The 14,543-nt window shown below is 48.4% G+C and overlaps 1 protein-coding gene across 1 annotated transcript; it reads right to left on the bottom strand.

Annotated features, from left to right (window-relative positions):
- Positions 1-8,832: 8,832 nt before the first annotated feature.
- LOC101877574 (zinc finger protein 160-like) lies at positions 8,833-13,278 on the bottom strand. The gene is made up of 2 exons (XM_031049828.2): positions 13,020-13,278; positions 8,833-11,187 (listed from the first exon to the last, which is right to left on the bottom strand). The coding sequence occupies exon 2, from the start codon at positions 10,876-10,878 to the stop codon at positions 8,977-8,979; it is 1,902 nt and encodes a 633-aa protein (XP_030905688.2). The 5' UTR covers positions 10,879-11,187; positions 13,020-13,278; the 3' UTR covers positions 8,833-8,976.
- Between the last annotated feature and the right edge of the window lie 1,265 nt (positions 13,279-14,543).

The raw sequence follows: 14,543 nt of genomic DNA, 5'->3' as shown, positions 1-14,543 counted from the left end.
TCCCTGCCTGCCAGGGTGCTGGAAGGTAGCAAACATGGATGGGAAAGCTTCTGCACTGGTTTGAGTTACTCTTCTTTAGATGAAAGCTTATGTTTTCCTTCATGGAGGCTGAACCTGAGAAGAAACTGAGGCAGGTCTTATTGTCAAGGCCAAGAGGAAAACAAAACCAACAAACAAACTGCTTTTAGTATAGCAAGCAGTCATGGTGAAAAACAAAATTGTAAATAAAAGCCCAGCCAAGCTTAGTTAAATCTAGTAAAACCAAAGGCCAAAAGACTGTAAAATCTAGAAAGAGATTGAAGGTCATTGTTGGAAATACCTGCCACAGGCTGGAGGGTCTCCACATCTAGAAGTACTCACAACAAGAAATTGGTGTTATGGTTGACTCCTCGTGCTCAGCTGATCTCTGAGCAGGAACAAACACCAAACTCTCTTTCCTTCAGAGAGGTGTTAATGGCTGGTGGTCACAGCTATCAGGGGCCAGGTCACAGTCATCAGCACTTCCAGGAGTATATTCCCCTTGGTGGCAGGCATACATAGACCCATTTCTGGAGCATTCCTGAGGCTGTGAGTCAGGATGACCAGACCAGGACCAGGGGCAAGGGCCAGAAACCCATGCAAAGAGTAGTCATTGAGATCATCTGCTCCTCTTTCAGTGCACTGGCAGAGAAGGACCATCTGGGATCACAAGGGTGTTAAGGATGAGCAAGCAGCTGCTTGTCTCTGGAGTGTCTCACATTGTGCTCTCAGCACTGAAATATCACATCTGTGGAACAGAACTGCCCGAGCATTGTCTAAGGCTCATCTGGCTGTGCAAACCCCACGGGGCTCACGTCCTCAGCAGGTGCACGTCTATTTCTATAGGGACTTTGTGTCACATCCAACTCGGTGATGGGACAATGACATCTGGGTCACGGCTGCAGCCAGACAGGCTGGAGGCAGAAGTGAATCTCACACCAACATCCTCATGTCTCTGTGCAGCAGCAGGGCAGACACCAGAGGCTGTGCAAAGCTGCCGGGGCTGATGGCCAGGAAAAAAACTGAATGGACACAGATGTCGTTCTGGTGTCCAGGGCAGCAAAGAATCAACTCCTTGTTCTGCCCCCTTTCCTGAGGTTGAACTGCTGAAGGTCCAGCTTTGCCTTGATGCCAGATTCAATTTGCAGGTTGTCACATGTGACCCATGAAGGGTGCAACCACAGTACCACCACCAGCATTATTAACCCAATCACATTAGAAGTCCAGGCTGAAGAAGAACCCATTTGCCATAGACTTTCTTCATGGGAGAAACAGTACCAAACCGTCCCACAAACTTACCTGGGGCAGCTCCTCTGTGCAGCAGCCAACTAAAACTCTCTCAGGCAGGATTCAGGCCGAGAAAGACAAGGGAAACAATTTATCCAAGCTGGGGCAGTTTACTCTGCCACAGACAACCTTGACAAACACTCTGGCTTTGCAGCAGTGACCCCAACGTCCAGGGGTATCCTACTGCTGCCCTGGGATGCTGTGGGATACATGAAGACACCGCAAAGGGGTTCAGTCCTGAGCATCCCATCCTGGCCCAGACATCCCGCCTCAGCCAGGTATTGACCTGTCTCCCATCTCCCTCAGCAGTACGTAGGTCTGGAAGTATCCAAGTGTCATTGGCCAGATTTCCTTATTTCTAACCACTCTGAGCTCTTCTTCACCTTCAGCTACTTCATTCACATCTGCTGGTGCCGACTCACAGGAAGTCTGTGTCAGTGATGTGAAAACTATGGAGGGGGAGGAGAGACAGAGGAACTGGGTCAGTGAGAGAAGGGGCTTCAGGGTAGGAAACAGCAGCCCTAAAACCCCTCAGGTTATGGTTGGGGGTTCCCCAGCCAATGCTGCCTCCCTGCCTGTACCCCTGCCTGGCTGCCCAGCACCTGGTCCCTCCACAGGCACTGCCTGGGCTGCAGGCTCCTGGGAGCTGTAGTCCTCCGCAGGGATGCTGCTTGCTAGGTTGGTTTGGAGGATGCCTACATTTGGTGGCTCTGGGTTGTTATAGGGAAACACAGTGCCCATGCTGCAGCAGGCTGGAAATAGCTTTTGATTTATATTAGTTCTCTTTTTTAATTGCTATTTTTAGGCAGCTGAACTGCTTTACATTAGAAGTCCCCACGTAGTTCCAAGCTGTCCATGTGGATGCTTTCACTGTTCGTGTGGATGACCCCCTTGGAGTTACACATGCAAGTAAAGCCATCCTACTCTCCTCTTCCCTGACCTTTTAGTCTGAGGATCTCAAAACACTTTGCAATGGGAAATGCAGGGGTGTGACTTGAAGAAAAGGTCTGATGAGGCAGTGGCAGAGCCCAGGTCTGCATCCTCTACTAGACATGGTGGAGGAGTTTCCAGTCAGTGAGACCAAGAGAACAGTTTCATCTGTGTGGCTGTGAGTCCCCTTTTAAGTCTCCATCTGCCAGGGGAGGCTGGACTGCCTGTTCGTGGGTGCTTTTAGCAGGTAGCAAGCTGGAACCAGTTGCCCAGAGAAGCTGTGACTGCCCCATCCCTGGCAGTGTTCAAGGCCAGGTTGGACAGGGCTTGGAGCAACCTGGTCTAGTGGAAGGTGTCACTGGCCATGGCAGGGGGTTGGAACTGGGTGAGCTTTAAGGTCCCTTCCAGCCCAAACCATTCTATGATTCTGTGATTATTCAGCTTTGAGAATCTTCGGGGTTTTTTGCTGGGGAAGCTCTCACTTCTCCCTCCTCATTAATATTGGCAAAGCTACACACCGAAGCATGTGGGTAGGGAGGGCATATTCAGGCTGCACAGATGTATAATGATACAATTACATGCCTGCTTTTCAAAATTCCCCTGCAGACTGGGGCTAAACCCTAGGAATTGTCTTGCTAAGGGCAGCAGGATGCCTTCTGTCCTCCAGCCCAGCATCTGGCTGACCATGCTGGGATGCAACATTAGCCACAGACCTTCACAGATCTGTGCCACTTTCCATGCTGGGTGCTTGGCGATCAGTTTGTGAAAAGCAAGCAGAGTGGAGTTAAGCAATGTTAGGCTATGCATTAGTGGCTGAGCTGCTCTGAGCCCCTGGCATCTGAAAGTGATTTGGTGAGTAGAAAGAGGCTCCCTTAATGCTGAGCTAAAGATGGATCAGGCTTATTATTTGCATGGAGATGTTAAGATGAAAAATAGACTTATTTCCTCTGCTACATACTTTGTCCAGTACTTAACAAGAATGTCTTTAGGAGATAAAAGAAGTTCTGTTATGACAGACAACTAATCACAGCACATCCTTGTTAATTCAGCCCTGTGAAACACATCTGTGCACAGCATAAAAGCAAACTGAATAGTACACTCAGTGAGCATTTGATGCAGGCTGGGAAATACCCCATGGAAATTGCTGGGAATATGCTCTCCTATTGATGAGAAATATTTCCAGGCATTAAAGAATCTCTTCCTCCCCTTTCTCCTCTGCTGACTCCCAGCATCAGTGTAGCAAAGGACAGCCAGTCAGTGAATGTCCCAGCTATATGGACAAAGTCCCTCCAGCCCAGCTGTAGGGACAACCTCCCTCCAGCCCCATTTACCTTACATTCACTAAGGTTTAGCTGTCTGGGAGTTTCTCAGGCAGGCAATGTCTTGTTAGTGAAGGTAATGCAGGCCTATCTTCCCCGGGAGTGCAGAAATCCAGGATTGCCTCTTCCCCAGCTTTTTCCTTCATGGGACTGAAGTGCTGAGACACAGGAAGACTGTGGCAAAGGTCTGCAAAAACTGCCCATAAAAAGAGTATAGAAAGGGGCTCAAAGGGAGTCATATAGTGCTGCAGGAATGGGGCTCCTAGACCATCTGAGGGCATCCCTCTTCCCCCAGGCCATATGACAGAGAAGGGGCTGGGGAAGCAAAGGCTGAACCTCTGCAGGTCCTGCGTGGAACAGGAGCTCCTCATTCTCTATACCCCTGTAAAGGCAAGCAGTAAGGAACACCTACAGGGTCTGGTGTAATTTCTACTGTACACCACTTTATGGAGAGAAGTCTCAGAGAGATCACATGTGCTCAACCTGTGCATCTAAGATGCTGCTGCCTGCAGAGTGAGCAAAGGGGTGCTGATCTGTGGCTTGTTTTCCTATTCTTCCAGTTACATTCATAGGGCTGTGGTAGGGGTGTCTGTTTATGCGTGTGTATAAGCTACCCGATTTGAGACGGTCCATCCCAGGAAATTAATCACAAGCTCCTTAGTTTCTGATCACACCTGATCCCTTAGCTGGGGACAAAGGCAGGCAGAAGGTTTTGCAATATGAAGATCACCTTGTAGCAATGACTTCATATGGGCTCATGCTCAGGAAATGATTTATCTTTCCTTCCTGCACTTCAGCTCTTGTGCACAAGGATATTCAGCCTAGGAAAACAACAGCAGGTGATGCTTCGAAGAGTGGAGCAAGAACCCAGGAAGGTGCAGGAACATCCATAAGCTCATTTCTCATTCACTCCTCCATGAGCAGCAAATGGAGTCATCAGTGGCATCAGCTAACATGGAGCTTTAATGTAGCCTGAAGTCACTGATAGTAAGTTAATACAAACAGGCAAAGCTGTAAGTAAGATTTGATCTGGATCTAACACATTCCCCCAGGGAAGCCAGATTTTCATGGTGTTTCCCAGGCTCCATAGCATTTCTTCATGTATTAGATCTGATCCACAACTAATTTCTGCCATCTGGCCAGAGGCTTTACTGTCCCCCTTTCCATACTTCGTATTCCCCCTCTTCTCTCTGCTCTTCAACCTACCCCAAACTAGTCAAAGCTATAATAAATTAATTTGATCAAAGTAAGACATTATTTGCCACAATAGCTTTTCTGCTTATTTGCCCATCCACTCTGATGGGGAAGTTTTGGGCCCTGCAATACTGGCTAAATAAGTGTGTGCCCTTGACTATGCACAATGAGCTGCAGCTCAGTGGTGCAGCAAAAGAGTATTAGCAATCTCTGCTTTCATCCCAAGCCAACACTCTGAGCTGTGACTAGGAATAACCAGTTTTCAGGGTTGCTTAGCTTGTAGTTCACAAGATTTAGTTTCCTAAGTCCTTTTTCCCCTAAGTGAGGTCACGGCAGTGCTGTTCCAAGCTCTCCTGGAGGGACTGGTTTTCTGCTCTGCAGGCATTTCTAATGGAAAGTGAACTTCAGCACAGTGTAATGATGGCTTGTTCTTGCATGACTTCAAAACCCTGTTACCCTCCCAGCAGAAGGTGTCTTCTACATTCAGACACTCACTGTTCAATCTATTTTGTTTCTCAGAGGCCAGTGCACATGCAGAAATGAGCACAGTCTTTATTCTATTTGTAAAGCATCTTATTCTATTTGCAAAGCATCTTATCCTATTTTTCAGATGATGAAAAAGGAGAAAATCTTGTGACTTGGTAGAGAAGGATTTCCAGATCTCTGCTGTTTACTTCTGCCTTTGGTTTACAGTTACTTGGAGGAGGTTGGTGTCCTTGAAACAGCAGCTCCCCAGGGAAGAGGCCAGACAGAAGCAGAAGAGGCAGAAGTCAGTGTGGGGTGGTAAAAAGAGTGAACAGTGGGGCTCTGCAGTGTCCCCCACGGGACAGCAGTCCTTTTACAAAGGATACCAATGGGCTGTAACCACCTCCTGCAAATAGCAGAGAGCCACTGGCCAGCACTGCCCAATTCATCTACCCCATTGCAGGGGCCGCTCCTGCTTCCAGGCTAACCCTGATCCTAGAAAAGGAGATCACAGATTTTATTGACCTTGTTCAGAATATCTGCAGCTGTGGACTAGTCAGAAGTTTTGGTCCTTTGATGGAGATCTCTCACCTTAGCTTTGTTCCAGCACAAGAAATCACTTTCAAGGGAGAAACTGTGCTTTGGGTCAGGAGATGGAGGCAGTGGCTCCAAGTGTGCCGGCTAGAGGAGGTTCAGCTTGATAACCTGGTCCTATGTGGTGCTACCTGTTTGCATCACTTTGGCTCTGGATGGGATGAGGGGTAGCTAAGGTGATGGTGGTAAGTAAATATTCATACACCATAGAGGCTGCCAGTCACAAGTGAACAGATAAAGCCTGTGTAGAAGTATGTGATACTGAGTGTTCTGTTGCTCACCCAGTTTTCATCCTAGTGTTTTTCCTTTTCTCACTCCCCGTCTGTAGGGACACTAGGCTCCCTGCAGCCTGGGATTCTTGAAGAAGTTCTCATGGGAACTATCATATTCTCAAAAGGCAAGTAAACATCCCAGGGTACTTATGTTGGAGCAGATGTTAGCTCTGGCCCCAGAGACCCTCTCATTCCCACCATACCAGGACATGCTGAGCACCAATCAGCTCCATGCATCCAATCGAAGCATAAAATAAGCACTCTTGCATTAAGAGCTCCCATCACAGCCTGTCTCCATCTTTCCTTCAGACAAGCCATGCTGACTATGAGAGACAGAACTGATGCTTAGATTATGCACACAAAAAGTCAATGAGGCAACGAGGTGATCAAAAATAATCCCACAGCCAAATTCCTCCTGAAATCCAAAGAAACAATATGCATGGCTAGAAATAGGACAGTGATTGGCTTAAAGCAAGCCTTACCTGATCCACTGTGCAAGACCAGATTTCTTCTTAGAAGTCAAAAACGAGAGAAGAGTCTTATTTTGTTTCCTTTTTTCTTTAAATATTTTCTTTATTGAGGAGATATTACAAACTACCAGCCCCAATTGTCCCCAGAAGCTAGGACACCCACACTGGCTATGGCCACCAGTGGAAGATCCAGTGACATCCAGGAAAGCTATTGACATTGACTCAGTGTCCCGTCTGTGTGCACGGACACAGTAATACAACTGGCAAACCTCTCATACCAGTTCCTCTTCCTGGTAAAAGCCTCTACAGCCCTACACTATGCTAATGAAAATGAAATAAATGCCAGCCACTGAAGGCTCTGCTGTACCTCTGCCCCTCAGCAAGCCTAACAGAGGCTGTTTTGCTTCACTAGTTTGGCTCAGCCATATTCTTCCCAAGGAACATAGTTTCCCAGCCCTGCTATGAAGTATTCACCTGCCATATGGCTCAGACCCATTTTTTTAACAAGGATGCTCCTTAGTCTCCTCTAGAACATTCTAAACTTGTTTTTCCCCCTATGCATCTGCCTTTTCTGTTCCAGAAATGAATTTGCACCAGGTCACAGAGATTTGAGGAGCAGCTTTGTATCAATCAGTTTGGCTACACTTTGCAGGTGAGGGGACTGAGGTTGTCTCCTTCAGAGGCTGTCAGAGCTTGATTTGCTGTTCGAAATCATGTTCTGGGCCTGATTATATTGAAAGATGAGAGAATCTAAACACAAAAATTACTCTGTGCTTTTGGGGTTTGGCAGCTGTTCTCAGTGTTGTGCTTGAGTCACCACAATAAAGTGCCTCAATGCAACATACCAGTGTCCAAGCAGCTGGTAAAGGCAAGCTCAAGAACAGTTAGTCCTGTTCCTTTCCTTCTCTTCATGCCTCAGTTTCCGTGCCTAGAGAGATAAGCTGCTCCAAAGTAGAAAGTGCAGATAACAAGCAGCTTGGGTCTGAAGCATCACAGCAGGTAATTGCCCAAAGTCATGATGCATCATTTTCAGGGTCTCCAAGAGGATGCTATCTGCAGCATGTCCTGTGAGAATGAAGTGGTGTGTGCCTTGGGGGTAGCAAGGGGGCTTCTTTTCTTGCACAAAGCCAGAGAGGCAAAGCTACTGTTTCACCATGGAACACACTTCCATTTGCCTCTTGGACTGTATGCATTAGAGCAACACAACGAACCTCAATACGTGTATTTGCTTGGCAGTGCCCACCTGGCCATGTAGCAGTGCCACAGAGAAACCTCAGGGAGTTGCTCAGTTGATTGTGGATTCCCTTCACATCTCTGTTCCACCAGGGACTTTCAAGACACAAAGATTCATCTGACTAGGGAACACTCACACAAAATCATCATCAGTGAGCAATAAAGATTGCTGAACTGTACATGCTTTTGAGTAGCTGCACAGTGCCAGGGACAGGAAAGGAAAACACCCTGACAGGGAAGAATTTTCCAGCTCTCTAAAGAGTGAAGACACTTCCAGCTATTCCTGTTGTTTGGTTTGAATTCCCTAAATCATGCCCAATGAAGTCAATATCCTACCAAGAGCTTCACAGTAACAGGTAGGGAAGCAGGTGGCTGAGAAACAGCTCCAGTGTTGCTCCAGCTGGTGAAGTCACTGATGCTTCTCAGACTTGTGGTGACAAAGCCATCATCGGAGATGTAAAACTCAGTGCTAAGAAAAGCCATCCCCATTTATATCCATGCAGTGGGACTGTGGGGGCACAAATCATAATACAATCTGTTGGTCTCTAGGCTAGCTTTGGAAAAACAGTCATTAATTTTGCATTACTTAATTTTATGGATCTGGTTTAAACCAATCTGGGAGCCTGGTCTGTGGGACTCAGGGCTTAAAACCCCACTCTGGCTGGGAATAGTCTACCCCAGATATGTACACCTGGTTGACTAGGGTCCATCAGCCCAGTAGGATCAAGGTGAGGATCAGAGCTACATGAAAACTGGCCCTTGCTTTAAACCGTTGCCTAGATGGGAGAGGTTTCCTTTGGCATTCTCAGAAACACAGCATTCTAAAACAAATATAAATCCTGCCTGGTTCCCCTGGACAGACATTGCCTACACAAGACAAAATTTGTCACCCTTTAGAAGCACAGTCATGCTATTACAAAGGATGCCAAGCTTTTATCCCTCCATCTCTAAGTGTTCTGAGAAGACCTGGCTCTCCAGCCTCATCCCACCGCTGTAAGCAAATGATGCTCTGAGGGTTGTCCTCAGAAAAGCTGCAGAGGACTGGTTTCCAGCAGCGCTCTGCCCCATTGTCCCCACTGTATCCTCAAGTTGACCTCTCAGTGCCCAGATACTGCATACATAAGGCAAGCAGAGTTTGTCTCCATCCCTCTCCTTTCCCAAAGGACTTTCCCACAGGCCAAGCACCACATCCTCTCAGCTCTCCTCTTTGCTATTCATGGGGTACAACGCTCTCTGTCTGTTGTGGTGGGGTCCACTGCCGGTCCTTGTGGCCTCCCCCTGTTTTAAGCAGGGAGTAGCTCCTTCTCGTTCATGGATCTTCTGGTGCCTCCTCAGGTACTTCTTCAGCCGATAACGCTTCTCACAGACCCCACACTTGTAGGCCCCACCTCGGGAGTGGAGCAGCTGGTGTTTGATCAGGTGGCGCTTATGGGGGAAGCATTTCCCACACTTGGTGCACTTGCAAGGCCCCATGCGGACATGGATGGTTTGGTGACGGAAGAGGTTGGCCTTCTGGTTGAAGGTCTTCTCGCACTCGGGGCACTGGTAGGGCTCCTCCTTGGTGTGAATCCTCTGATGCCGGACCAGATTTGACCGCTGGGTGAAGCTCTTCCCACACTCGCTGCATTTGAAGGGCTCGCTCATGTGGACTCGCTGGTGGCGGATCAGCTTGCGGTTCATGCGGAAGCTCTCCCCACACTCACTGCACTTGTATGGCCCCTCACTTGTGTGGATCTTCCTGTGTCTGGTCAGGTTTGATTTCTGGTTGAAACTCTTCCCACACTCAGGACAGGGGAAAACGCGTTCACCCCTGGGAGCTCCTTTCACTGAGGGGTCTTTGGACATGGATTTCTCCCGGTTCTCCAGCATCCTTTCTTTGGTGGACAGATAGCTTTTCTTCTGCTTCCTCTTTGGGCTCTGGCTCTCCTGGTGACTGGCCTCCAGACAAGGCTCCTCTTTAGTTTGGATTCTCTGGATAGCACTGAGGTTTGACTTCTGCCCATAATGCATCCCAAACTCAATGCTTTCCTGTGGTTCTTCCTTCACATGGAGCACCAGGTTACTGGCTGTGGGGACTTCCTGCTCATGCTGGCCATCAACATCTTCTTCCTTTTTAAGCAGTCTCCCCTGTAAAGCCACCAGTGGGATCTTTCCATAGTCCAGATTTTCTGGTGGCTCTTCCTTGATGTAAAGTTTCTGGCAGGCTATCGCAGAAATGTTTGCTGTGTCATCAGTGGGTGGTTCTGGATCCTCCTTCACCTGGATTTTCCAAGGAGGACTTTTTGGATTAAATGGGATTCTAGGTATGCTACATCCCTGGGCATCTCCTTCATATGACATATTTCCTGACATAGTCTCCTCTGGCCTGAAGGCAAGATCAGGCTCCTCTTTAATCTGCATGACCTGGAGAGACAAACCATTAATATGTCCCTCAAGCGCCTTTTGCTTTTGCTTAGCATGGTTCCTCTGGTGGACACCAAAATATCTCTTGGTGCTCAAGCTCTTCCCACACTCGGTACAAATGAAAGGCCCCCCGTGGAGGTGTATCTTCTGGTGGGCCACCAGTGTGGCACTTTGCCCAAAGCATCTACTGCAGTTGGGGCATTTGAAGGGCTTCTCCCTCTTGTGGATCTCTCTGTGGGTGGCGAGGGTGCCCTTCTTCACAAAGCTCTTCCCACATTCGGTGCAGGCGAATGGCCTCGTCTCCATGTGGGTCCGCATGTGGATACTGAAGTAGCTCTTTGTGCTCAGGCTCTTGTTGCAATGGGTGCAGAGGTAGGGACCACCTTTGGTGTGTGTCTTCTGGTGGGCAGCCAGGCATATCTCCAGATGGAAGCATTGCCCGCACTCTCCACAGCAGAAAGGTCTCTCTCCTGTGTGGATGCTCTGGTGGGTCATGAGGTGCCCCTGGGTGGTGAAGTGCCTCCCACACTCCCCACCAGTGAAAACCTCCTCTGCTGTGTGGATCCGCTGGTGTCTCTTCAGGTTCCCCTTCTTGCTGAAGGATCTGCCACACTCTTGACACACGTGGGTCTTTAGCGCCACACACTTAACCAAGTCCTTCATGGCAGCAGTGCCATGCACCCAGTGGTGCATGGTGGAGCTGCCAAGCAGATGTCAGGTACAAAAAGCCAGTGTTATGGGGATGGACTGTCTGGGAGGATACAAAAACCATCAGGACACACACATCAAAGTGTACTTTAATGGATGCACTTTATTCCCTGAAGGGGAAAGGGTGCTGCTGTTGAACACCAGCTCTGGGGCAACAAGGAGCATGTGGTCTTCTTCATTTCTCAGCCTCCTTCCACCTCAGCTTTCAGAAGCAATGTTTGTAACTCCATCTCCTGGCTACTCAAATCTCCTGGAGAGGCTTCCCGGTCATTTCTGGAGACTTGGACTACTGGACTGAAAAAAATAAAGTGAAAATAGTTAGGTCGTTAGTTCTTCTCCACCTCCGGTGTTCCCTATGTAAACACCACAGGTGGCACCTTGATGGCTCCATGGGAGGCTGAACCTGAGACCTCTGAATCTACAGGTTTGGCTGGATTAGGAACAGGCTCATTTTCCCTGGCACTGGGGGGAATCTGTGATGTACTTGCTGCCACAATGAGGTTTTGACTCTCCTATTGCTGCACTAGAGGTTTACTCTTAGAATAGTCCTCTGTCCTTTGTCCAAGAAGACTTATAAGTAAATATTTAATGAGTGCACATTTTTGATGAGTGACTGTTCATCAAACAGACCTCCCCAAACCTAAAAAAACCCCAAACTTGGCACCACTTGCAAACCTGTTCTGCTTTTTCCTGGCAAACCTCCATATACAGTGGAAGACAGGTCAGTGGTGTCCTCAGGGGACAGCTGGAGAAGTGAAACATGGGAAGATAAAGTGACTTTGTTCTCCTCAGTAAGGTTCAGTTGACAGCAAAGTCTGGGTTCTATGCATTTACATTTACATTGTGGAATAAATCAGTGCCAACAGAGATGTGAGCAATAGCTTTTATCAAGACTGTGAATTGCAGTAGGGAAAGAGCCAGAAAGACAGAGGGAAGACAGTGGTGCTGGAAATGACTGTCAGCAAATGTAGGCTTTTACTGATGGTACTGACAGGTGAAGGTAAGGCTGCCAAAATCACCAGCTGTGGGGCTGGCTGTCAGCAAGGACACAAGCTCTCAATGAAACTTGTCCCTGGAGGTCTGGGTGGCTGAGAAGGCTGTGGCTGAGAAGATGATTCCCTGGGGGGCCTGCCACTGATGTGTAAGGGAAGTGGGGAAGGAGGATGCCATGGGTCAGGGGACAAGCAATGGGAGACGTGGAGTATAAACATCCAAGCACAACTTGTGGAGTTTGTTAAAGCTCCTCAGAGGAGAGAGATCAGAGTGGTAAATGAAGTGGGCAGCTAATTCAGGAGACAGTTATAATGGGGAAATTTACTTCAGACTTAGTCACGACGGTTGTGTTTCATCTTCAGCTAAGCCATCTGTATCCCCACTGATGTAGGTAAGAGCTACCACTGAAGCACAAGAGTGCTAGATTCTCTATGCTGGTACAGAGGTACCACAGGAAAACAAAACTAACTATTAAAAAAGCCCCAAAGCAAGTACTTGCAAGGTTATACTGAGCCAGGAAGGACAAAACACACCCAGCAACAGGGTTTAATGTTTGCTAGTGCAAGGAGGGACTCCGAGGGGGGCCAGGACTTCTCCCTGGGTGGGAGAGCAACTATGTGACATCTAAAGCAGGTTTTAATTCAGCAGGCAAAGCCTCAGCTGCAGCCAGGCTGGAAAGAGAACTCAGTAAAGTTCAACAGTGTATTTTTAATTGACATAACACCCTTACTGGGGAGCATATTCAGGTGCAGCTGCAGGTGGAGGGGCAGTGGGCTTGCTGCCCTGTCCACGGCCCTGACCATGTCCTCACCATGGATGCTCACACCAGTCCCTTAGAGAAAACATCTCACCAGCAACAGCATTTCAATTGCCTCTGGGTTTTGGTAATAAGCAACAAATCTCTGAATTCAGGTCAGGGTAAAAGGAGAAATTCCTGCTTACATTATTCCTTTGATTTTATTTTTTAAAGTATCCAGATCCTACAGATCCAAATCCTGAGTTTACTTCCAGCTCCGCAATCCCCTTGGGCTCAGCTATTGAGTCAAGGGCAGAACCAGATCCCGGGGGGGTTGCTTCGTCTTTTCTTTGGGCTACACAGACAAATGAAGGGCAGTTGGCAGAAAGTCTCTTACCTGAGCAGGCCATCAACCTCTGTCTGGCATTGTTCTCCTCCGGGGCAGTCTCAGGGGCACGACAGTGTTTGCAACTCGGCTGCAAGTTGTGTGGCAGCCGTAGCTGGTCTGACCTAAAGGAAGTCTGTGGCCAGTGCAGTGAGAGCTACCGGAGGAAGGGTGAAGCGAAACAAAGAGCAAAGGTTGAAGGAGCAGGGGAGATGCTCCCAGCATCTCATGCCAACAGGAAGGATTTTCACACCACTGCCAATGTGTTAGCGGGAGCGAAGGAAAGAAGAAGAGAATTTCTCTCCGACATCCCTTTCTTCTGCACCGCTATATTGGTGGGAAGCTGGAAGTGTCCCCGGCTCGCACTGCCTGCTGGGAATTGTAGTTCTCCCAGGCAGCTCTGGTCCCTCACCCTGCCCTCTCTGCCCTGGCAGACGGTAGGTCAGGATGAGGCCATTTCTGTCTGTGCCAGCTGAGATTGTTTTCTGTTTATTGTTGTGGGCAGGAGAACATCCCACAGTGCTGCAAGCATCCTTCTTCCCTCCCAGGCTGATTGTCTGGGACTTGCTCCAGGAACAGTCATGAGAGGAAAGATGCATTTCAGGGAATATTTCTGTGTCTGCAGCAGCTTGCAATCCCCCTGAGGGGAGGTAGCAACCAAGGCTGGTGCCTAGATACCAGGAAAGGATCAGTGTTAGTGCTCAGTGAAAGCACAAAATTGGTGCAGATTTGACAAAGATGGACACTGAGGCATATGGACTTGATTTAGCAGTGATTGAGCACCAGCTGGGAGAGGCTGTGTCCCAGCAGGACCTCATGGAGTGCAGCAAGAACTTCCTGGATCTGCCCTGTACAATGAGGCTTGGAGACTCAGCATGAAGCTCTAGCCCAAGATGTTTCTCTGAGGGAATTTTAGGAGCATGTGCATGGTGGAAAGCTGCTTCTGCATAACTGTTCCCTGGGGCAGGGATTAGGGCTGTCCCATGCCTCTGAGGTTGGATAATAACACTCATTCCTCCTATTGTGTCCTAAATATGACACAAGGCTGCAAACATGCTGTTGTCCTCCACTTTGATTCAGGGAAACAGAGGCAGGAGATGGTGAGGTACCTGGCTTAAATCATGTAAGGAAGTTCAAGGTTACAGGGTTGCTGGAGTTCAGATCTAGTTAACACACTGTATCTGTCTTGTATAAAGTCTGCTGATGTATTTCCTACCCCAATACAAACCAGTAGTGTGGGGCAGCAGCACCAGCACTAGGGTACACCTACAGTTCAGCTTGTATACCAGCCCAGTGAAGGAAAAAGCCACACAAATCTAACCACCTTTATAGCAGTACATATGCAGCAGAAGATACCCAAGCCTTATTCAGTTTGCTTTACTGAAGGTCTTCTGCTTTGATGCATGAAGATGCCACAGCATGTCCCAGACAGACAGCAGGGACCACGGTGTTAAGCAACTGTAGACCCCAGGCATGCTGAGGGGAGATTCCTCATGTGCAGGATGCCTTTAGGGAACATATCCCTGCTTTCCCATC

Source organism: Melopsittacus undulatus, chromosome 1 (assembly GCF_012275295.1).
Source record: "Melopsittacus undulatus isolate bMelUnd1 chromosome 1, bMelUnd1.mat.Z, whole genome shotgun sequence".
Classification (NCBI taxonomy): domain Eukaryota; kingdom Metazoa; phylum Chordata; class Aves; order Psittaciformes; family Psittaculidae; genus Melopsittacus; species Melopsittacus undulatus.
The sequence above is the reverse complement of the archived record's forward strand: the minus strand, read 5'-3'. Positions and strand labels throughout refer to the sequence as shown.